Source organism: Anas platyrhynchos, chromosome 16 (assembly GCF_047663525.1).
Source record: "Anas platyrhynchos isolate ZD024472 breed Pekin duck chromosome 16, IASCAAS_PekinDuck_T2T, whole genome shotgun sequence".
In the NCBI taxonomy this organism is placed as follows: Eukaryota; Metazoa; Chordata; class Aves; order Anseriformes; family Anatidae; genus Anas; species Anas platyrhynchos.
In genome coordinates this window covers 7,102,369-7,126,277 of record NC_092602.1, presented here as the reverse complement: position 1 = coordinate 7,126,277, position 23,909 = coordinate 7,102,369, and the positions used below count along the sequence as shown (strand labels likewise).

The window sequence follows — 23,909 nt, the reverse complement described above, 5'->3', positions numbered from 1 at the left end:
TACCAGAGCTACCCTGCTCCTGCCCCACAGGACTGCCGAGCGTTGCTCCTCTGCCATTTGAAAACCTGGGAGGCTCGGACCTTGCTGATACCTCAGCTTATGCTGGAGCAGCATGGACAAGATAATGGTAACCCCAGCCCCTCCTGGGCTTTTGTTTAAACTCCCGATTAGTGGAGATGCTCTGCAAAGGTTCATTGAGCTGCTGCAGCGTCTGATGGTAATGCACACAGCAGGCTTGGCCCTTCACATGCAGATTAGTCTTGCTGCTGCCTTGACCAATGGCCATAATGACAATGTCCTTGAAACGAAGTAGACATAACTTAAAGAGCGTGCAGATTGTTTATGTGCGGCAGTAGCTGCAGGCAAGAGCGTCTTATCTGAATGCGAGGACTTTGCTGTCCAGCCACGTTTCGAATTGCTTGGCTACCATGAGGCGGAATTGAGACTATTTTTCATTCTGCAAATGTGTTTTGTCAGGCGTGAATAAGAATGCCCTGCTGATCTAAGCTAGCTCTCCCTTTGAGTGGGGGGCTCGCGTTTTATGGAGCTTGCTGCTGGGTTTTGTCCTGCCTGCAATCTGGCTCCCTGACCTGGCAGTGTTTGTTTGTTCTTACTCAGAGTGTGAGCTTGGCTGCGAGGCGCCTAAATGAGAAATGTTTGAAACCCTCTTTTGAATTAGTCTTGAGAACGCTTCACCTCTTAAAGGAGGTCCTGTTTGTGGATCTTGTTATCCATTTTGCAATTATAGCGATTCTTCTTGGGTGGAAAGGTATTCATTCAGAAAGAAAAGTGTGTGTGTGTACCTGAGTGTCCCAGCTGGGGAAAAATGTTCTCATTTGACGTTTTCCAAGAGCCAGCAAGCTTCCTGTGAGTGGCTTCCCTTGCTTAAACCCTCGGCTCAAGACAGGAGAAGCAGCTGGATGCTTCTTCACAAAAAAATCTTTTCTAAATTCTCCCCGAGCTAAGTTTTGTCCTAGAATTAAAAATAGCAACAGCGCAGCTGTTTAAAATCAGTTGAAGGCAAACTGTTAAGATGGAGTATCTGACCTTTTAACATTAATTAAGCTCTCTCTTTAAGAGGAAATGATAAATCAGCATAGAGACCTGTTAATTTTTCATGGAGTCTGTCTCTCTGCTCCCTTCCTTCGCTGCCAGGGCTCCCAAGCATGTTTTCTCTCAGGCATTCGTCGAGGCCCAGATAAGGAGGAGCGACTGTCAGCCAGGTGCCCCAGAGCTTATCTGTGTGTTTTTCTGTTCTGTCCTGGAGAACTTTAATCAAAGAGAGCTGCAAACGTGTGGAAGTGGTTGCAAATAGATGAGGTGCAGTGTTTGCGCTGGGATGTCGACTGAAGATTCCTCCTGCCTTTGTAAACTCCTTCAGGGCTCTTCCTCCTTTTGGAAAACCTCAAGGGTTCCTGAAGCGGGGGCTGGTGGATGTTAACGAGTTCATTACTGAAATGTGCTGAGGAACGGAAGGGGATGCCCCACGAGTGTGGAGTTCATTCCTCAATAAACAAATGAATGTCAGGCTGTGAGGTGGGAATAGCCCATTGGGAATTGAGGCCAGTCCTTATAAAAGTCTGTTCTTTGGGTGGAAAACTCAGGTACAGAGCTGACAGTCACTGGTGCTCTTCTCCTTATTACTCCTGTTGCTCTAGGAAGGAGAAAACAACGACAAGTTCTTCACTCACCCCAAAAATGCCAAAGCACTTGCTGCCTACCTCTTTGCACACAATCACCTTTTCTACCTGATGGAGCTGAGCACGGCACTGCTGCTCCTGTTGCTGTCTCTGTGCGAGGCGCCAGCTGTTCCTATGCTCCGCCTTGGCATCTTCGTAAGTACTTGGGGGCATAATGAAGAAGTTTGCTTGTTTTGCAGGGGTGGGTAAGAGGAAAAAGGTTAGACATAAAGGAAGGAGGTAGCAGATGGGAAAAAACCCATCTGGCTTGTTCTCTAAATTGGCTGAGAGCAGATATGCCAGCCAGCAAAACATCCTTTTTGTTGTGTGTTTTTTTTTTAACCTGATGTGCATAGAGCAACTGTGAAAGTGACACAGCTACATTATCTAGCCTGTGCAGATCTTAAATTTTGTAACTGTGGAGAAAAGTGTGGCTTTTCCTTTTTCTTGAGGTAGCTCTGAAGTCTGTGTGCTTTCACAGGGTGGTTTTACTGTCCTTGTGTTGGTGCTGTTATCCCAGGGGTGTCGCTGCTCCCTAGAACGCACCTGGCCCAAGCTGAGAACCAGTTTGCTAAACCTTGTGTCCCGTCCTCCTGATGTCTTGAGCACTTTTCTTGTAATGTATTTAAGTGAGGTGAAGTTTTGTCTAACCCTGACAAAATGTGGGTTTAGATAAGGGATGCACAAACAGTTTTGTGTCCTGTTGTTGGTCCCCAGCCAGCAGGTGCCACTGTCAGGCACAGCGCTAGGAGCTGATGCTGCTTGTGGGAGAACCTCCACCTGCTGTTGGAGCTGGTAGTTCTAGTTGCATCCTAAGAGCATGCCAGGGTGCAGAAGAGTTTGTGACAGCCTTTGGGTTAAAGTGTTCCTCAGAATGAGTCAGGGCTCCTTAAATGCATTGGGGTTTTGAGCTATGACTAATGCTGAGGTTGTAAGAAAAGGGCATCTTCATAGCCCAGTTCTGCATCTTCCAACAGAGAAGGGGTCCATCAGCACTGCCAGAAGTTGCTGTTCTGTTCCTGAGCTTGATCAGGACACTCTCTGTGGTTGTCCAGAACTTCTGTGTCAAGAAAAAACTATTCTCCATGTAAATTCAGTCTGCCAAGCAGATCTCCTTCCTGCATTTCACCAATAAATAAATAAATAAATAAATAAAAATGCAGTCCCAAACTTTTAAAAAGCATTTCTGCTCGAGTTGCTAGTGTCTTGCCCTTCTGTTTCAAATATATATGTTTTTTATGTTTTTCAAGTCCAAAAGCTGTGTGGTTTTCTAGGAAATGCTGGGCTGATGCTGACTAGAGGAATATTCAACTGGCTTTAACAGAAGCACAAAGCAATAAACATACAGACTGTGAAAGCAGAGCACTGTACTGGCTTTAAGAGTGTCTTTGGGTTTTCCCATGTGCACTCAGTGCTCTGAGTTTGACAACAGTGATGCTAGAAAAAAGGGGTGGAAGCATGGCCTCTGATGTGCCTGTAGCCAGAAGCCCAGGTTTAAGGTTTGTGCCCTAACAGGTCCACGCAACCCTGGAGCTGTTTGCGTTGATGGTGGTGGTCTTTGAGCTCTCCATGAAGATGAGGTGGCTGGGCTTCCACACCTTCATTAGGCACAAGAGGACGATGGTGAAGGTAAGCTGTCCCTCTGGGCGTTGTCGTTTTTTCCTTCAGCACCTCTGAGAACCAAAGAACCGCAGTAACTGCTGGCCTTCCTGTAGCAGCATCGCTCAGCCATGTGTCCCAAAGCCAAATAATTCGTGTGAGGTTCCTAAGCTCTGGGAGATGCAAATAAATGGGTGGTCAGTGAGAGCTTTGCCTTTCCAGAAGGAGACTGCAGCTGTGCCTCTTATTAACCCCCCTTTTTTTTTTTTTTTCTTGCAGACTTGCGTGCTGTTTGTGCAGTTCATCGAGGCCATCGTGGTGCTGGTGCGCCAAACCTCGCATGTCCGCATAACGAGGGCTCTGCGCTGCATCTTCCTGGTGGACTGCCGCTACTGCGGCGCCGTGAGGAGGTGAGCGGTCAGCTGGCTGGCTCTTCTGCTGTCACGCCTAGCAATAGGTGGAGGAAAAGCACTCTTTTTTTTTTTTTTTCCCCTTCCCACCTGGAAGAGAAAATATACGAGTTTTGGTTTATCCATGTTTTCTCCTTTTTTTCCTCATTTTTTTTCCCTCCTTTTTCAGAAACCTGCGACAGATCTTCCAGTCCCTCCCACCGTTTATTGACATTCTTCTCCTCCTGCTTTTCTTCATGGTGATCTTTGCCATCCTGGGTGAGTTGTACTTATGGAAATAAGGAGTTAGGATGCTCTCAACCAGTTCTCCAAAAGCAGCACAGACATGAACGATGAATATAAACCTGATCAGATTCAGGGTCCTGCCAGGGTCTTCCATGTGTCCCACTTTACCTGCAGTCACCAGGAAAGCAGAATTATTTAGAGCTAAAAAAAATCTAGGAGATCGCTGTTTGATTCTGTAGCAAAGGTCCTTTTGACCTCTTCCAGAAGATAGTTCATGGTGTGTGTGCTGGAGGTCTCCATGTTCTGTTTCCATCATCTCTTTCTCAGCCCAGTAAGTTTAGTCTGAACTCTCAAGAGCTGAATGTCTGTGGTGTACCTGCTACCATCCTATCCCCAAAAAGCTTGTTTTCCAAAAGGATCAGTGAAATGCCAATGAGCCATATTAGCAATCATGTATAGAAAAGGCCTTACAGATTCTCTCTTCATGGTGCTTTCTGGCTGTTGGTGTGACTTTGCTCTTTGAGAACAGAGACTAGTCACTGCTGCTTGAAATTGAAACAGACTTCTTGTTGTTCTTTTCCACACGTCTTCTCACCTCTCCTCTCCGTTTTCTTCTAGGTTTTTACTTGTTTTCTCCTAACCACTCAGATCCGGTAAGCATCTCTCACCTGGAACTGAAGCTTGAGTCCCAGTTTGACCAGTTCAGAACCGAGTATTATTGTGCAGACGTGGCTTATTTCCACGTGGTGGCCTGGGGGGGCAGACGTTAGCTGGTGCTGGCAATGGAAAAAGTGCAGGGGCCGTGGCTGACGAGGCAGTTGGCAGAGTTACCCTGGGTCAACACCTGCTGGCAGGGAAGGCAGCGCATGGGACTTCTTCAGAGAGAGGAAGTCCCACAGGGAACTCTCAGGTCGTCGTTCCTTGTTCTTGGTGTCTGAATTCAGGCGGATGGGCCACCTGCTGCCATCCCCAGGGGAGGGAGTTATTTGGGTGGGAGCTTGGCCGTTCCACACAGTGACTGTCCAAGTCCAGCAGCCAAGTTCCTCGTGTTATGAATCTATAACTTCCTGGGAATATGACGGCAAAAATGTTTAGGTTAGCTTTCAATTGATTTAACTCTTCACATGCCATCTCTCAGAGACCTTTAAAAAAGACCAGTGCTAAAGAACCCTTTTTCCTAGGAGGCATCAGGGAACAGTAGAAGTGCCTGTATTCAAGTGATGTTGTTTTCATTTGGTTTATTTTTTGGACAAAATGTCACTACGAAATTCTGCTTGCATTTTTGTCATTTATTTTTTTCCCTTTTCTTTCAGTACTTCAGTACCTTAGAGAACAGCCTCGTGAATCTCTTTGTACTTCTGACCACTTCAAAGTAAGTTCTGAGCTAGAAAAGGATGTCTGTGCCTCTGTCCCAGAAGAAATCTAGCAGAGTCCAGACTTTCTCTGCAGAAATGGTCTGTCTCCAGCTGTGACTCCTTTCCCCTGCATGAGAGAGGTTTCCTGGGTTAGCCTGCCTGGGAACAGCTGGTACTTCGTTTTGTTTTAGGCCACTGTGACCTCAGATGTGGAGTTATCTCTAAGCCACTCGAACACTTCATCACTGCGAGGGCAATAAGGGGGAGACAGCTTTATTAGGCCTGGGTCCAAGGAGGGAAAGTTTGTTTGTGCTTCTTTGTCAGCCGACAGTTTGCTGTTGTGAAGTAACTTCCTATTCCTCTGCTTCACTTCCACTATCTAGGAGAGGGGGGATAATGACAGTGGGTAAATATTGATCTGCTGTCTGGGAGAGCTCTGGGGATTAGGAAATTAGCAAAGGATGGAATAAATCTCAGGGTGTCATGCTGTAGTACTTCTACACCAGGGCTGCCATTGGTACAAGCACAACCCCTAGCCATGTTACAAATCCCCTTGGCCCGTTTGATTTTTGGGATGTGCAGAAAATATTTTTTTCTTTTTTTCCTTTTATCATGCCTCAGTGTTCTTGCTGCTCATTGCTAGTGCCATGAGAAGCCATGGGTTTTGCAGAAATGAGTAGGTCCATGGATCTGGGTGCACACATCTGAGTCTTGTGCTTTTGCCTACGTAGTGGGAAGTGTAGCATGATGTATTGAGGCACTTAAATTTGTGTCTTTCGGATGCAGTTTCCCTGACGTGATGATGCCATCTTATGCCCGGAACCCGTGGTCCTGTGTCTTCTTCATAGTGTACCTCTCCATTGAGCTGTACTTCATCATGAACTTGGTGAGTGCCCCGTTGAAGCGCTTAACTTCCCTCTGCCTGGATTTGGAGTTCATTGCTCAAGTCTTCCCCGTTCCCAAGGGTGCTCTATAATAACCTGAGACCCCTTGGCAGAATAATTCTAGAAATGGCAGCTCTGCTGCAGATAGGAGTCTAACGTTTGACCACAAGGAAGTGAACTAAATCATAGAAAACAGAATGATATTATCATCTTTCAGCCTCTCTCACATTAATATCATGCTTGGAGTGACATACTTGGTTGCACAAAATTTACTGTCCTTTTCTGTCTTAATTATTTATCGTAAAATGGCATTTTATTATCTGGGCTTGCCTGAAATCCTTTGTAAATCAGTTCAAAAGGGAATGGAATTGCTAAGGATGGCAGGACTTGAAGAGTGCTGATATCTGCAGCGTGAGAGTGCGGCTGCTGTGCTCGCTCTGCTTCGTTCAGCATCCAGAGCAGAGCTGAAACCAGCTCAGGGGAGGATGTGGGCTGTGAAAAATGGGTTGTTGAAGGACTTGGGGGATTCTGCATCCCAAGGTGAGTGATTTGGTGCTTGTAATGGGCTGGGATTTCACTACTGTTGTGCTAGATGGAGGGATAGTTCTGATATGTTTGCCAAAGCTCCCATGGATGGATGAGTCCAAACAGCAGCCTTCAAAGCCCCCTTCCCAAAGAGACTGGGGCATTTTTAGCAACGTTTTGATGCCATTTTCTGTTAGTATATGTGGGATTCAGCCTTACCTCTGAAAACCACTAGTGAGTGTTAGGAGACCAGAAATATCTGGGCCTCTTCCAAACAAAGAAGTGGATCAGTGTGTGCGCAGTGTGCGTCCTGATCTTTTTTTTGTCCTTATGCTCGGTGAGCCATCACTACCTCTATCCTGCTTCAGTAAGAAGATTCCCCCCACAGCAGTGCCTCTCCTTGCCTCTCTGGACTGGATATTCCTGCCTGTTTCAGAAGCTTTGGCTCAGGTAGCTGTACAGAATACGGATCAAAACTTGTGTCTCATCTCTTCTTTCCGCAGCTTCTTGCTGTTGTGTTCGACACGTTCAATGACATTGAGAAGAGGAAGTTTAAGTCTTTGCTGCTGCACAAGCGCACGGCCATACAGCACGCCTACCGCTTGCTCATCACCAAACAGGTACAGCGCCCTGCGGGGACTCTCAGAACCTCCCAGGGGGTGCTGGGAGGGAGGTCAGATCGTAACCACCAAAGGCTACTGTTTTTTTTTTTATTTGTCCAACTAGTTTTTAATCTTTCTGGAGGAAAAAGTAGCCTGAATTTCTGCCCCAATGTGAGACTGTGGAAGTACCTTGGTAAATGAGGGAAGCTTGTCCTGGAGTGCATGTGGTTGTTGATTTCTCCTTAATTTACACCCTCAAGTGTGGGTCACTCGAGGACTTGCTTCTTGAGCACCAATATTTAGAGGAGGGACGGGTTATGCGTGTGAAGAGACGGTTCAGTTGCCAGATACTGCGTGAATAAATGGTGGAGACAGAATTCGCCTACAGGGCTTTAAGGGACAAAGCACTGGGGGACAGCATTGATTTTGTGGTTAACTTATGGAGCAAGAAGAGAAATAAGGCCCAAGAATAACCAACTTTCCTCTAATAAATTAGTTCATGTTTAGGGCGTATTTGTTATATTAGCACTTTCTGAGGAAGAGCTTATATTCCGAAAATCATGCCAGTAACAGGGCCAGTTAGAATATCTGCTGTTCTCTCAGAGACAGTAGTTGAACTCTGCTGGGGATGTCTGGCTGGACAGTTTTCACGGGGCGGGGCAGCACAGAACAGCTCTGCATTTGTTGGGAGGGTCTGATTTGCCAGGAGAGCTTTCTGATCTGTGTTCTGGGATAAATGCAGTATTTTTGGGTGATGGTTTAGGGTACTTTTCAGGCTTATTTATAATGGCATCTTATGGTAATGTAAAAATCCTGCTTAAAACAAATCCAGAGTGAGAGTTGAACATGTAAGTGTGTACGTGTTTCTGTCTGATGTCCCTGCTCATGACATTTCCTTGTTTTCTAGAGGCCGTCTGGAATTTCCTTCAAGCATTTTGAAGGGCTGTTGCGGTTTTACAAGCCTCGGATGTGCACCCGAGAGCGGTATCTCACGTTCAAAGCACTGAATCAAAGTAACACTCCTTTACTCAGGTAGGATGCTCTCGCTGCTGCGCCCTGAGCAGGGATGTTGCCTCACACTCTGAGGCTATCCCTCAGAGAGGATGGCTGAGTTCATGGAAGGAAACTGGTCTGGAGTGTGGCAATGGAGTTCTGTGCCTGAAAAGATTTGAGTTGGGGAATTAGGAAGCTTGGAGGGATGGGTGCCCTGGGAATTGAGGGTTTTTCTGCAGAGGTGATGGCGTTCCTGCATGCCCTCTTGTGGATACAGTGCTCTGCTGGCAGTCGCCAGGCATCCTCTGCTTCCCACTTTCCCTGCCAGAACAGAGGAGTGGGAAATTGAGGAACAGCATTAGAGCCTGCAAGGAGCATTTCTTCACACAGCGCAGCCTCGCAGCTTAACAAGTTTTTGTTATTCCAGCAGCTGGCTGTGTCCCCTAGGGTTTTGTTAATTAAAATCTGGTTCTGCTGGTGCTTTCAGGACTGTCATCCTCTGCGTTATGAGGCAGAGAATTACCATTCTGGTGGGTGGGTGCAGCTAACTCGAGCCAGCATGGAAGTAGAGGGAATTAGAGCAGGAGACCTGCTCCTTCTTTTAATTTGTTCTGGCCACAGAGCGAATGTTTCCCGTGAAACTGGTGCTGATGCTTCTCCTTCAAGTCAAGTGCCATGGAGACATACTGAAAATGGCACGAGGAGAAGGACTGAGTTCTTAAATTTAGGCACCTAATGGCACTGGCAAGAGCCTGAGAATTCCAGCATCCGTGCTTTCAGACACCTAAAAGCATGCAGCTCTGGTTACTGTCAGTCAGCAACCTCTGGCCACACCAAGAAGAGGTCAGTGTTGACTTACCAGCAGTGGCTGCAGCTCTAATAAGGAGTTAATAATTGCCAGGGACTTTCTGCTGATGGTGCCTGGCAAGGACACTTAAGGATGTAATCATCTTTAAGGCTCTGATCAGATGTTTCTTTTTGTTTTGCAGTCTAAAGGATTTTTACAATTTCTATGAAGTTGTTGGCTTAAAATGGAAGGTGAGTATTAATGGGGTGGAAAACGGGAAGTGTGTCGGGGGGGGGAGCAAAGGAGGCCAGTGATTAAAGAGAAAGTGGATGAGAAACAAAGGCAGTCTAAAAGCAGGTGATGTGGATAAGGTAGGTCTCAACTGCTGTATTTTTGGGGTGAAAATAGCTTTGACTTCTTTTGATTGTGGCTGTTCTGCTTCCAGGCAAAACGAAATCGCGAGCACTGGTTTGATGACCTTCCCCGGACAGCTTTCCTTATTTTTAAAGGTACTGGCTGGGGTTTAATGACAGCACACATTCAACTAGTAAGAAGAGCTTTTCTCTATAAAGACAGGGCTCTCTGAAGGGACTTCTTATGTACCTGTGCTGAAACGTCCAAGGTAAACAGCTTGAGGGGAGGCCCACTAACCAACTCTGTGTATTCAGAGCCTCCAAGGGAGATTTCTTTACAGACTCCCTGTGCCCTGACCCAAACCCCAGCTTCCTCAGAGTGAGACACCTCTTAGCAGAAGCTCTGTGGTGAACCAGACCCTGAGGTCAAGGGAGGGCTGTACTCCTTTTTCAGCCCCGAGGCTAGCTGTGATGTACGAGCCCTGAATCTAGCAGGGTTTGTGACAGTGCAGTGGGATTTGTTTGCCAAGAAGCCACGGGGCTTCCTGGTCCCAACATGGAATTGCAGTGCTTGTACAGATCAAGTGCAGCTGCTAAGGAGGGGGAAGGAGATGTGCAACAGCCATCAGTGCTGTCTGCCTTGCAAATGTAACATCTCCCGTGTCCCAGGTTACCTGATTGAACGTAGGCACTCAGAAATAAGAACACCAACACCGAAATCATGGGTATGCTGGTGGGAAGCAGTTAGCAGCATCCTGATCCACACGCACAGCTGCTGTAGGAGCCCTGTGGATCTCTGCTAATGCACTCAGCTCTCCTTGGCAGCACGTGTTGTTTCAAACGTGGGCAGTGCTTCGTCAGCTGTTTTTACCTCTGTCCGCATCACAGAACTAGTGCATAGAGGCAGGGGGAGGCATCTAGATGGTTAAGGATAGCGAGTTCACTGCCACTAAAAATCTAAACCAAATTCACCTTGGTCCCAAGAAGCAAAAGTTTCTGTTCTACAGATCTGCTTAGCTTCTGTGCTGAGCACTGATGTGAAAAACGTCTCAAGGAGAAGATAGAGGAAGCTGTGCGTGAGACACAGAGGACTGCATTAACATGCATTTTGCTGTACTTTCCTTTGTGCAGGCATCAACATCCTCGTGAATTCCCGCGTGTTCCAGTACACCATGTGTAAGTAGCAGCAACAAGCTTGCTCTCTCTCTGCCACACTCCCTTGATCTCGTGCCGGGGCACTGTCTGTGCTCAGCCCTCCAAGGACTCAGCACGGTGTGGTCTGGTCTTTGGTCTGAGCTGTGGTTCCTCTGCAAAATCTGGAGTTTGGGTGGAGAGGGAGGGAAAACATGCTCACACCAACTGCTGCTGTGTTGAGTCTCCTGCAGAGGCTGCTTTATAACCTACTTGTGGGCTGGCTGCGTAGGGATCGGCTCACTGCGTTGGGATACGTTGGCGGTTAGGTTTCACAAGCCTTGAGGTTTTTATCTTGCAGCTGAAGGATGCTGGATAAGGAACTGCCTTGCCAGGCAGCCTTCTTGTTCTGCTGGCACTTGAGAAGGTGCGAGCATTGTTGCTGCTGGAGGGATTGCTTGGCAACTGCTCTGCCTGGGAGAATCTCTTCTTCTCTCTCGAGAAGGAGGAGGAGTGCTTACTTGTGGTGCTCCTTGTTATGTTCTACACGGTCTCTTCCTACTCAGTAATTTGGAGTAATTTGAACATTGGAGGAGACTGATTTTTATAAATTAGGGTGCTAAACTAGGGAGAAGGGAAGAGATGTGGACATCTGAATGAAAAGGATAAATCCTGCACCTTCAGCTCCTGAGAGCTGAACACTGGGGAGCAGTTACAGATCCAAGCTGACAGGGGCTTTGCACTGTTGGGGACCTAGTGCTTCTCAAGATCTTGTTCCAGAACTAGGACGAAGCTGAAGTATTTTGCCATGTTGTTACTTGTGTGTAAAATAATTCTTGGTGAACAAATGATTGAGCGTGAACCTGGTCATTGTTTTAGTTTTGTTTACTTTAGAAGACAGCAGTGCTGCATTTGTTTGACAGCCTGGGAAAAGCCTGAGTGGAAGGTTGTGACTCTTCCAAGTTACAAATTCAACTTGATAGCTGAGTTGGAAATGTTGACCCTGCCACTCATCGATTTTCACTTTGTTTTCCAGATACTGTGGTGGCTGTGAATGGAATTTGGATTCTTGTCGAAACCTTCATGCTGCAAGGTAGGAAATGTTGCAGCTTGCTGTCTTGACTACGCTGCTGGGTGACTGAATGAAGGGGAGGCCAGAAGTTGTTCTTGTGTCTTGCAGGAGGGAATTTCTTCTCCAGAAACGTCCCGTGGAGCTACATAGTCTTCCTCACAAGTAAGTAGGTGCCACCCAACAGAAATATCTCACTTCGTAATGAGTTGGGAAGGGAATAGGCAGTTGCCAGAAGATCGTGCAGTTTGGAGTAAAAACAGGTGTACAGACTCCATCTAGAATGATCCTGTGCCTGGCAGAGTTTGTCAGCATACACATAGACCCACGTGAGCGCTGCACTGCTCTACAGCTCCCTGAGCTGCTGCAGCCAGGGGTGCCTCCCTGTCATTGTGGTATTGTTGGCTTTGTTTAGGTTTTTTAACCTGCATGCTCACAGAGCGCTGCCAGGACAGAGAGGCTGTTAGATAGCTCCTCTTTGAAAGGATCTGTCGCTGCAGGTCAGGCCTAGGCTAAGGGGTGGAGGTCGTATTTGTTCCCCTGAGATAAAGGAAATACCCAAGCAGGCCTGAATTTATTACACAGCTCTCTGGCCTCTTGTATGGGAGCTTGTGCCTGAACATTTACAGCTTGTTAGCCAAGTAACTGCTTTGTCAGCTGCCCTGAAGAGAAATCACCACGTACAGGAAAACATGTTGGTTTGGAGGGAAAATGTTGCTTTTGGCATCTGACCAAGAATAAGGTCCTGTACTGAAAGGACCATGTATCTTATGCAGAGGGCGAGCCTTTGCATAAGCCCTCCTTGTGATGCTGCTAATTTCTGGTCATGGCTCTCATCTCCTTTTACAGTCTACGGCGTGGAGCTGCTCCTGAAAACCACTGGGCTGGGGCCCGTCGAGTACCTGTCCTCAGGCTGGAATCTGTAAGTGTGCGCTGACACTCAGAGGCGATGAAAACTGGTGTGTTAGAGAGGCTGGCTGCTGAGATGAGTTCTGAGGCCTGAGGGTGAGGCTTCTGGGCTTGGCCTTGGGCATCCTGTCAGGCTGGAGTGGCCCCGAGTACCTCTTCTCTGCTGAAATATTAGTGATATATCATTTATGTCATTTATTTTTTTTTCTTTTCCAGCTTTGACTTCTCAGTGACCCTGTTTGCGTTCCTGGGGCTTATGGCGCTGGCATTTAACATGGAGCCGTTCTACTTCATCGTGGTCCTGCGACCTCTCCAGCTGCTGAGGTGAGACAGGGAGCACAGAGAGCAGGTTGGGGAAGAAAACAGGCAGGTTTGTTTGCCATCGGTCCAGCTGGGCACTGAGCTCCTTACCAGGAGGGGGCAAGGATTGCTCTGTGGGTACCTGACCATGGCACGACCAGGAATCGCGCAGGGTAAGGAGATTAGCCAGCGCCATCAAAACCCAAGATAAAAACTTGGGATGGGATATGAAACCCCGTGCTTTGGAGCTTAAGCTGATCTCTAATAGAGATCAAGGGATTTACCAGGGACAGATTATCCTATGTCTGCCTTCGTGGGGTTCTTACACCTCCTCTAAATTGTCTGATGCTGTTCAGAGAAAAGCTCTTCTGTCGGGGTGAGGCGGTCTCAGCCAGCTTAATAATTTCTCTTGAATTACCAGAAATTACAGTTTTCAAAGGGTACTGTTTTCTAGGGTGAAGCACAACCCTGCTCAGTTGTACCTCACCCTTTAAGCAAGGCTGGGGCCTGTAACCTCTCTGCAGCTCAGTGAGATGGGTCTGATTAACCCTCTCGTTTTGAGGCTGTTACAGAGGTACATTCGCCTTGACAGAAGGATCTGAGAGCTGTGGAAGGCATCTGAGAAGCAAAATATTGTTTCATTAAAGGCGAGCTAATGTAGTTTAGCTCTTCAGTGAGGATTTAAAGAACACTTCATGACACTCGAAGGCGGGGGGGTGGGAGAGTGGAAATGCTTTGGCAGGGGAGCAACAGAAAACCTGTGTTTGGCAACTGTGCTGCTCTGTGAAGGCCGAGGGGTTTGCCAAATCCGAAATTAGCAGGCACAATGTGTGTTTTCTTTCATCAATTTTTACTGGGTCGTGAGGTAAACACAGAAAAGCTTGTGTCTAGGGAAAAGAGTGATGAATCCTTACCCTGTGCATAGGTCTAGTTTGGGTTCTTACAACTTTTTTTTATATATAAAAAAAAAAAAAAGCTATTTATGCTTCATGCTGCTTAAGTAGATGTGGGCCTTTCCTTAAGATTCCTTAATCCTGTAAGCACTTACTTGGCTGTGCCATAAACATCCAGATGAAGCAACAGGACGTTGTCAGATGAACAGAGACCACTTGAACCAGTGCAGATTGTGTGGGTTTAGTGTCAGGAAACCTTCCCTGATCATTAACCTGGGAGATGCAGAGAACTGTGATGCTCTTTTTAACTATTCCCGACAGCTTTCAGTGCGTAGGTTAACTTCTCTGGCTTCTCCTTTCAGGCTCTTTAAATTGAAGAAACGCTACAGGAATGTCCTGGACACCATGTTTGAGTTGTTCCCCAGGATGGCCAGGTACTGACTTAATCTCTTTGGACAGCAGCAGGGGGAGAGAGGGGCAAAGGTTAAGTGTCTAGGGCTGGGATCAGGACACGGCCCTGCCAAACCTTCCAAAGGTTTTGTCCTCAGACCTGTTGATTGATTGTTGCTTGATGTGCTGCTGAGGTTGCAGTGTGCTGGTAATCTTCCCATTTTTTGGAGCAGCAAGAAACCCTTCTGGGATGCCTTTTTTTTTTTTTTTTATGTTAGGAGAATGACTAAGAGTTGGTGTTGTTTAATTTTTCCTCCCTCAGCTTTTGGTGAGAGGGGAGACCTGTGTGGGAGGAACATTGGCACAAATATGCCCAGCCCCAGCTGTCTCACTGTCTTTAGTACAGCCACTCTAGAGCATTATTGTTAAATGGTAGGGCATTGGGAGGAGCTCGGTGGTGGAGTGTTAGCTAGAGAGCCTTGTTCTTGGTGCTGTCCCTGCATTGAAGGATGTGGAGAGGGCAGAACAGTTTGTTGTGGTTTGGTTTTTGTTAGAAAAACTGTGGAGAGAAGTTTGCTTAGCAGAACATAAACTGGGAGAGAATCCAGGCTGTTCTCTAGTTTCTTAGAACTTCTCTCTCTTCAGTGAGTGGCAAGCTCCTTGTCCAAGGACTTGATGAATGAAAGCACAAAGAACTGCAGGGCAGTGCTGGCAGAGAGGGTGGTCTGGGGTTTTCAGTGCTTTTAGAAATCCTTCCAGAGCAGCTAGCCTGTGACTTTGTTTTGCCTCCCTCAGTACTGTGCTACTGAAGAGTTGCTCTTTGTGTTTTTTTGCCTCTAGCCTAGGTTTAACCCTGCTGATCTTCTACTACTGCTTCGCCATCGTTGGCATGGAATTCTTTGCTGGTGTGGTCTACCCGAACTGCTGCAAGTGAGTACTGCAAATCCATCCCCCCTGCAGTGGGTTTGGTGCAGAGCCAGTAGTAGTGCCTCTGGCAGTTAAATCTCCAGCTGAAGAAGGGGCTAGAGAATGGGTCTGAATGGGGCTCTGTAGCCAAAGCAACACAGTGGGAAAATTTAAGGGAGATACTTCACTTCTCTAGGTAAGATTGGATGAAATTGCTTTCATGCTGCACTTGGAAAGGGAGAGATTTCTGCGGACGATTTGGCTGCTTTTTGAGATCTGTAGTTCACCTCAGGTGGCTGTGCTGGTAGAATTTTTTCTTGGTATTGTAGCTGGGAACTTCCTGTAAACATCTGCTCTAGAGCAAAATTGAGATTTTCATCTACGTGACCCCAGAGTTGCTGTGCCAGATGTAACATACTTAGGCCTCGCTTTCTACAAGATAAATTTGCCTAGTCTTGGAAACTGAGCTGTCCTGTGCCCTTTGCATCTTAAATGATGGCAGACCACTTGGAAATACCAGGCTTTCAGGCTGTGAGCCAAGGAGTCTAAGACATTCAGTTTCTCTGGTCTAATGTTTCTTGAATTATTACCCAGACACCCTGGGCTTGTGCTGAGCTGTGAAGGAGAGAGGCTAGCTCTCAAAGACAGGGGCAAGTGTTAGCCAAGAGTTGGAAACTGCCACCCAATTCAACACCGTCTAAGTGTTTTGGTATTTATTATCCTGAGATTTTTTCCATTTTCTCTTCTCATTCTTTGCCCTGGTTTCCCCAACCAGCACAAGCACTGTTGCAGATTCCTACCGCTGGGTGAACCACACGATTGGCAACAAGACGGTTGTGGAAGAAGGCTATTACTATCTCAACAACTTCGACAACATTCTGAACAGCTTTGGTAATGGCAGCTTTATCCATAGCAAAGCCTATTCCCTAGTGCATCTGTGTCCCTGCTGAGCTGGGTGGCAGGACTGCAGTGCCTGGGACACTGTAAGAGAGACGTCCGAGTGCACCTCAGGCACTCAATATCCTGCTCTTCCTTTTTGGACAATGTCAGCTGAGTCATTGTGTCTTGGCTTTATTGCAAAGCAAGCAGCCATCTCTTAAAAGCCAGTGTGAAGCGAGCAAATCTGTTTTGACTGGTAATCAGACCGGGCTTCCAGAGATGTTTAAGGAGGTCTTTAGGTTACTGTTCTTCTAAAGAGCCAGCAGTAATGCTAATACGTTTCTTGAAATCCACTGGTGGAGATTGATTTGAATATGGTTACTCTTCATGACTTTTCTTAATGCATGAGCAGAGGTGCTCATCTCCTGGGGATTTCAGAGGTCTCCATGCTCTGTTATGGAAAGGGTTAGGTGTGTTTCTGATTCTTAAGAAACAGAGATTAAGCCATGCTCCTGGTTCTGTGGGTTTAACCCCCTTTGTTGTAAGTGGGAAGATGCCAAAGTGATTGCAGTGGTGAGGGCCTGCATTCTGCATCTGGATTTGCTGCCTGTATTGGAAGTTGGCATCTTGCCTCTGTTTTGTCTGTCAAATACCTTGTCTAAAGATTCATTCTAAAACAAGCATGGTTGGATAAAGCAGTTGTCTTTATTTTTTCTCCCTCGTCTGCAGTGACCCTGTTTGAGCTGACGGTTGTCAATGACTGGTACATCATCATGGTAAGTAAACCTCAGCTCCCTTGTCTGCCCAAGCAGCACAGGCTCTTGCCAGATGAGGTAGATCTTTTCATTCTATCACTGCTTTCTTCCCCTGGCGTGTGGAGAGGGCAGGATTAGTCACTTGCTGTTGTTAGGTGTTTGTTGCTCTTGATCACGGGGTGATATTTGACCTCTGTGACATGCTACCAGGCATGTTTACTCATCGAACTTGACCAGCCTTCAGGCTGGGTTTCACAATCTGGACAAATGAAGTCAGGCTGTACTCCAGCTTATCGCCCTGCTGTCCAGGCTGTGTTCTCTTAGCAGCAGTGGTTTGTTCAGCCAGGGGCCTTAAGTGCTCTGTGTGTTTGCATGTAGGACCCTAGCTTTTTGCCTTCAGGGGCAGGTTAGCTGCAAGAACCAGCTGGAGCACTGAATATTGTGCAGGCAGTCCCTGGGGCTAGCATGAATATGAGGTGGATAGTATTGATGCTGCTTTTTGTTGCTTAGCCAGCATTCTTCTTGTATGCACCAGTGACTCTTCCCCCTGTCTCCTCTAGGAAGGGGTAACGTCTCAAACCACTCACTGGAGCCGCCTTTACTTCATGATCTTCTACATTGTGACCATGGTAGGTGTCTGGAGATGCTTTGTATGTGAAATTGAGGGGATGGGGAAGGGATACAGCTTTCCCTCTGTTCCAGAGGGAGCTTTTGTCCCTAAATGAGGACAGCTTTGCTCCTCTGCATAACGTCTTCCAAAAACATGTGAGCCTTCCTCACTTGCAGGAATTTGAATTTGTGGGCATTGACAAAACTGGTGCTGCACAAATCTGGGCCTCAGGGTAAGGGCTGGGGCAGCAGAGTCTTGTTCTGTCCCCTTTGTTGTTCACTGCCATCAGCCGACGTGCAGGTAGATGTGTGAGGTGGGACACGTGCATCCTCTCTTCCACAGAGGAGCCTGGAGCAGCAGGAGCTGAAGCACAGCCCAAAAGCTCAGCTTCTTGTTGAACTGGGGGGGCAGAACGTCCCTGCAGCAGCCTCCTGATCTCTATCTCCTGTTGTGTCCTCTCCCAGGTGGTGATGACCATCATCGTGGCATTTATCCTGGAGGCTTTTGTCTTCCGCATGAACTACACACGGAAGAACCAAGACTCAGAAGGTCAGAACCAAGGACTGGCTGACCCACAGCGTGTTTCCTCTCTCTGACTTCTTAGGAGATAATGAGATTGGATTGCATTTATTTATTTATTTATTTTAGCCTGACTTCCTAAAATCATTCTTATGCTTTTGTGTGATATCTCTGTCTGGCTTCCAGCTCTGCCCTCATTTCCCCCACCCTGCCCTGCCATGTATTGATACATACATACACATATATATATTGTGTATGTGTGTTTGGGTGAACTTCAGCTATTTGAGCTGTTTCAAAGAGACAGCAAATCAGTGCACATTTTGTGGAAGAAACGTAGGAAACCTTACAGCCATAATATAGCAGAGCAAAATCTTCAGACCATACAGGAAAGAAAGGTGATTTTTTTCCTTCCTCCTTTTAAAATCAATTTCACTCCCTTGCACTCACACACCCACATCAGGATGTCTCCCTCCAAGTGTTTCATCCAGCTCTTGGGCACCAAGAAAAAGGTGATTTAACAGCATTCCTTGCCATGACACAGAGAAAAAGGAAGCTGCCTATCCAGTCCTTTCCACATCTCCCAGTTGTACTTAGACTGCTGACCATGTGCTGGTTTTGGATGTGCCTTTTTGTGCCCTTTAAGAGCTGACTGTACTGGGCTCTCCATCCCATCACACCTCTCTGAGTCACCGTGTTTCCTCACTGTCCTTTGTCTCCTGAGCTGGGCGGCTGAAGCTGCCTGTAACTTCGTGACCTGCTAATCTAGGTGCCATAAACACATTAATCTCTTACAGTCCTTCTCCTGCTGTTCCTTTAGGTGATCTACACCCAGACTTTTCTATTCAGTCTTTATGCAGGCTAATTTTAGTAATTCTTCACAGTTTTCTGCAGGAAGAAGCTACAGTTACTGCACTTTCATATATTTAATGCAGGGAATCTTCCCTGTAGAAAGACATGGTGGTGGCCCCAGCCACAGGAGTGGCTTTGATTCGCCCCTCGTCTTCCTTAGGTGCCAGGAGATCCAAATGTGTGGCACAGGCCAGTGTGAGCCAGGCGTTGTTAGCTGCAGAACACTTCTCATTGCGATCCCTCCTGCTCCCATTCTGCATGGTGCAGTGAAAGGCGTTTGTTAGCACTTATCTCGAGCTGCGCTGGGCAGCTGAAGGCCAAAAGGCAGCAATTAGTGTGTGATTATTTGTTCTGCTAGTTAACTTGCAGGTGAGCAAAGAGGGACAAGACCTTAAGGCCCTGAGGAACCTGAGGTTTTAAAAGCTGAGAGATGCTGGCCCTACACACCAGTTTTCTTCTTCCCTGCCCTGCTGGGGGACCAGGACATACGTGTTCCAGTACAGGTAACTTTTCTTCCTGCTTCTTTTTCTTGCCTGTGCAGAAGACAACGGCATTGTGCTGGAGAAGGAGATCTCCAAGGAGGAAGTGGTTGGGATAATTGAGCTGTACAAGCGGAGTTCAGCCGCCCCCGAAACTTCTCAGCTGCAGAAAATCGTTTTGCAGATGGACAAGTATGGGGTAAGAGGAAACTCACTGCAGGTTCTTGGCTTCAGGGGAGGGAGGTGCACCAGGGTTGCGCATACCTTTTTGCTATCTTCTAGAGGGAAACAGACTGGAAAAAGCATATTTACTTTTCTCCAGGGAAGCCAGTGCCTTGTGATTCTCCTGCCCCTCTCTCCGTGCCATCACACACTTAGGCCCAGGCAGTCCTGAAGCATTATGCAGCAATACGTTTGTATCGATTCCAGAGAGCAGCTGTCCTTTTCTCTGCGGCACTGCTTACGTTTTCATCTCAGAACAGGAAAAAAGAGCTGACCTGGCTGTCTGCTCTTGTCTCTGAGATCTGTTGGCTTGCGCATCTGGGAGGAGCTTAAACGATTGTTTTAATAATAGCCATTGTGTTCCTGCATCTGCGTTGCCAAATGCAAGTGCTCCAGTCCCTTTGCGGGCCTTGATTTGCTCTGGTTGGCTTGGTGGTCAAAAGTTGAGCTCTTGTTTACATGGGCAAAGTTCAGAGTAGTGGTGGTAATGATGGCCATGGCAGTACTGATCAGAAAGAGTTTTGAAGAAGATCAACCATAGGGGGATGTTATGTTGCCCTCAGCCTTGCGGTGGAGTACAGAATGGTGCCAGACCTGGGGTTGTTTTTCTCAGTGCTGTTCGGGTGACTCCTGTGGGCAGAAAGTAATTCAGAATTCAGCTCTCTGGTCTTCTGCAGCTCTTTTCCTCTGCTAACAGGAAGAGCCCAGAATAGCCCAGGCTCACCAGCAGATAATAGGTGTCTGCAGAAGGGGTGCCTGAAGCTCAGGGGCTGCTCCTGTGAGCTGCCTGGTGACTGACAAACGTTGTCTTTGTTTTTTCTTCCTCCTTAGCAAATGTCAACCACGTTTTTGGGACGCAGATCCAGGACCAAGAGTGATTTGAGCATGAAGATGTATGAGGAGGAGATACAGGTATGTGGGGCTGAGTTGGACATAGTAGCAAGGCTCGTGGTTAGCAGAACACTTCACACTGCCTGGAAGAACAAATCCTCCTTTGAAACACAGGAGGCCTTCTCCCTCTGAGACCCTGGCACCTCCGTGAAAAGAGTGGTAGCAGAAGATGAATTGTGCTTTAGAGTCATCAGATTTGGTGTTTGGAGGCTTTCTTAAAACCACAGAGTGTGTGAGAGCCTCCCTGGTGGCTTCAGGAACTCGGCTGTGCTGGTGTGCATCAGCAGAGTGGCAGCAACTGTGTGTGTGTGTGTAGGTGTTCCAGCATGGCCAGGATAACCCACAGTCACTAAGGCAGCTGTGAGGAGCACATGCGTGGTGTTCCTGGGACTTGGCCGCCTTACACTCAGTTGCTAAGCCCCTGGAATGTGATTGTGTTTGAGCTTGGGTGTGTCCGTCAGACCGAGTGCTCTGCAAGTGCCTGTTTTTCAATAGCAGGCAAACAAAGATGGGAAACGCTTAAATCAGCTGATTCGCTGCATTGTTTGAGGCATTCCTGCCGGTGTTCTTCGAGGTTAGGAACTTTGTGCCTTGAATTTGGCCGCTGTAGCGTGAGCAAGGCCTTGTGGCTTGGGGTCATGGACTAATACAGTGATTAGAACTGGAAGAATTAATCTCGTAACCACTCAAATCTGCCCTTCTATCCCTTGGGCAGCTAGGTTGTGGGTGAGTCTTCAGTCCCACTAACAAAAATAAACACATTACATGCCACACAGCTGGGTGGAAATCTACGTTGAAGCTCCCTGCCTGTCCTGTTTGGCCTCTAACAGGGGGATGTAACGTCCTGTAGCACCCTGGGCGCAACTCCAAGCCCCAGACATCCCTGTGGTGTCAACATGAGAGTCCAGGACATTAAGGAGGGACATCCTGAGCACGATGCTTCCTTGCTGGGGTTTGTCAGGCCTGGCAGCTCAGCTCGGCTGCTGCTGAGCCTTGCCCGGTGCTTCTTGCTTGGACCTTTGGTGTATCTGTCACAGCTGGGCCCCTCTGCTGGAGAAAATGCTAGGCAAAAAGCTGGAAGGAGCCCCTCTGCCCGAGAAATGCTGTGTCCTTGCAGATCAGGGGTGCTCTGGGGCAAAGACTGATCTCTGTCTTGATCTTGTCTCGCAGGAGTGGTATGAGGAGCACTCCAGGAAAGAGGAATCCCAGGCACCGCTGCAGGAGTCTGCGTCTGCTTCCACCAGCTCTCTGAAGCCCCTGAGCCTCCGGCAACGCTCCCAGACTGTCATTTAGGCCTAGCTAACGCGAGCTGCCTTCTATGCAATAACCTAGAGTATTACTTCACAGCGTATATATCGGGATGGTGTACATAGGTCTGTTCCACGTGCTGGTTGGCTTTAGGGTTCAAAGCTCTTCCCCTAAGCAGTGAACCCCTGAAAAAAAAACGGGGACTCTGTGTAAGACTGCAACCAGAGTGAGCGTGGTGCCCGCGCTCGGCACAGAGCATCTCAGACAGAGCAGAGACTTCTCCCTCCGAGCTGCTTCCCAGGCTCAAGCCTGCTGTTTGTCTTGCCACTAACAGACCTGGGGGAGAGGGACGTGTAATCCATTAACAGGAGGAAATGCGCTTAAGCCACCTGCTTACTATTTAAAAGAGGGAAAAACAACTTGCCCTTTTTGAAGGTCTGCTTCGCTTAAAGGGTACCGTTAACCTAGGAATAAAAGAAGGGGAGTGGATTATTTTTTTTCTTCTCCCCCACTTGTTATGCAAAGCAAGGGAGGGTGGTATGAAATTTCAGCACTTTTGGAGGTCGGGCTGCCTCTCCTCTACCTTTTAGCACCGCTAGATGCACTCCCAGTAGCAGATCCAGCTCTGCACGTCGAATTTAGCTGTCCCTGAGCAGTCCTGTGGCAGCTGGAGCCAGAAGCGAGGGTCTGCAGCTCACTGAATTGTGTCTGGATAAGGGAAAGCCAGCTCAGGTTAAGGAGAGGGGGGTCAGGTCTTGGGAAGCTCTCTGAAGAGCTTTTCTTCCACATCCAGAATCCAAGGGAGCAGGAATGTGAAAGATGTTTCTTCTCACCTGTCTGTTTCTCAGTGTGAGCTGCCAGAGACCTGGTAGCTGAGGGAGGGGAAAGAAAAGGGCTCGCTTCCCAGCTCTGAAATGTTTATGCTGGGATTGCAGCAGGTAGCTTCATCCCTCGCGTTTCATTACCTGTAAAGTGGTGAGAACCTGCCTCTAAGCCCCCCTTTTTTTTTTTTTTTTTTTTTAACCCCCTAACCACAGAAAGTGCTGAGGGTTAGAAGCTGGGAGGTTCCCTTAACTCTTGCTTTTTGACCTCTTCTCAGCTTCAGGTGAAGAGTAGACGGAGCTGGGGAGGCTTTCTGAAGGCTTTGAAGCACCTGGTGGTGGGAGATGTGTGCCCAGTCCCTGTGTGCCATGTGCCTGGTGTTTCCTTACAGCCTCACCCTGTAGCACAGGACAGAAGGAGAGGACTGATTCCACCAGGGCAGCTAGGGAGCTTGCTGGGGAAGGACGAGACTTGGAAAAGCAGGCAAAGTGCTCTGTGCTCCTTGCTCCTGCCTGGATAAATGCCCTGGGTGCCTCGGGGCAGCTCCGTTTTCTTTCTGGGTACTTCAGGGTGCTTGGCTGTGAAATCACTTCTGAGCTGAACCGTGAAGGACCTTAAAGGGCTGCTTTCCAGACCGTAAATGTGACCACGAGCCAATGAGCAGCACAGCGTTGTGGTTGCTCTGCGTGGAGTCGCAGCCTGGGAGATTTATCCAGATTAGAACTGGAGCTGGAGGAGATGTCTCGGGGTGTGGGGCAGGATGAACGAGCAGTGGGAAGGTCACAAAACCACCTGGGGCTTTGTTTAAATTCCACGTTACCCCTCAGTGATAGGTTTGGGGCATTTTCTGGGTTTGGGGCACTTGCTGGGTGTGAAAGGAGCTGCACCTTCAGGCTACACCCTGCCTGCCCTGCAGTAATGGGGTCTCATGTCCTGGGATTTGGGGCTCGGCTGCTGCTTCTCTGGTCTTGTGCTGAGATGCTGATCCGCCCCCACCTTCACTGTATTATTATTTTTAAACTAAGGAGGGCCACAGAAGTTTACTTCTTCCGCAGGACTTTGTCTGGAAGGACAAGAAGTTTGAGTACGGGGCATCCCCTTCTATTTATCCTCCTCTTCCCCCCCCCTTCCCCACAGACTAACGACGGAGACAATCATTCGGTAGGGAACGAGGGAGGAAGCGCGGCAGGATTTTTGTACGCTGGCATTTTGTTTATAAAGATGATTTTATGGACACGTCTGTAAAATGTTCTCTAGATTTTTCAAGCACACTAATAAAGAGCATCCTCAGCTTTGTAAAGGCAGCACCTTTCTTTCCTCCTTCCCCTTGGTTCAGGAGAGGGACTCGGCTGTGGATTTCCACGCTGTTTGAAGAGGAGCTGTGCCCGCCCTCCCTCTCCAGCAGCAGCTGCTTACATGAGCATATTTCACATCCCTGCCCTGCAGCTCTGCCCTGAATTCTTCTTCCTGGACATTGCTCTCAGAGCTCAGCTCTCCCCCTGCCCGTTTTTCCCCTCTCTGTCACGGTACTGCTTTCATGCTCTGGTTTTGCTTTCTTTTTAATGCACCAGCCGAGGCCGGGAGGAGCTGCACAGGCTCCTGAAGCCCTCGCTCCTCTCCCTGCG

At 47.9% G+C, this 23,909-nt stretch overlaps 1 protein-coding gene across 4 annotated transcripts in view; it reads left to right on the top strand.

Annotated features, from left to right (window-relative positions):
• Positions 1-23,584, top strand: part of TPCN1 (two pore segment channel 1) — a 40,801-nt gene extending 17,217 nt beyond the window's left edge. For all 4 annotated transcript variants that reach the window (XM_027470317.3, XM_027470315.3, XM_027470316.3 and 1 more), the window contains 25 exons: positions 1,659-1,835; positions 3,195-3,308; positions 3,558-3,688; positions 3,858-3,946; positions 4,532-4,566; positions 5,227-5,285; positions 6,055-6,154; positions 7,181-7,297; positions 8,187-8,311; positions 9,262-9,310; positions 9,505-9,568; positions 10,544-10,588; positions 11,580-11,636; positions 11,724-11,777; positions 12,462-12,534; positions 12,738-12,845; positions 14,077-14,148; positions 14,945-15,034; positions 15,786-15,901; positions 16,619-16,665; positions 17,205-17,273; positions 17,719-17,803; positions 19,164-19,300; positions 20,155-20,235; positions 21,385-23,584. In XM_027470317.3, coding sequence (XP_027326118.3) covers positions 1,659-1,835; positions 3,195-3,308; positions 3,558-3,688; positions 3,858-3,946; positions 4,532-4,566; positions 5,227-5,285; positions 6,055-6,154; positions 7,181-7,297; positions 8,187-8,311; positions 9,262-9,310; positions 9,505-9,568; positions 10,544-10,588; positions 11,580-11,636; positions 11,724-11,777; positions 12,462-12,534; positions 12,738-12,845; positions 14,077-14,148; positions 14,945-15,034; positions 15,786-15,901; positions 16,619-16,665; positions 17,205-17,273; positions 17,719-17,803; positions 19,164-19,300; positions 20,155-20,235; positions 21,385-21,507 — 2,217 coding nt within the window. In that variant the 3' untranslated portion in view covers positions 21,508-23,584. The remainder of the gene's footprint in view (positions 1-1,658; positions 1,836-3,194; positions 3,309-3,557; positions 3,689-3,857; positions 3,947-4,531; positions 4,567-5,226; positions 5,286-6,054; positions 6,155-7,180; positions 7,298-8,186; positions 8,312-9,261; positions 9,311-9,504; positions 9,569-10,543; positions 10,589-11,579; positions 11,637-11,723; positions 11,778-12,461; positions 12,535-12,737; positions 12,846-14,076; positions 14,149-14,944; positions 15,035-15,785; positions 15,902-16,618; positions 16,666-17,204; positions 17,274-17,718; positions 17,804-19,163; positions 19,301-20,154; positions 20,236-21,384) is intronic.
• Positions 23,585-23,909: the final 325 nt, after the last annotated feature.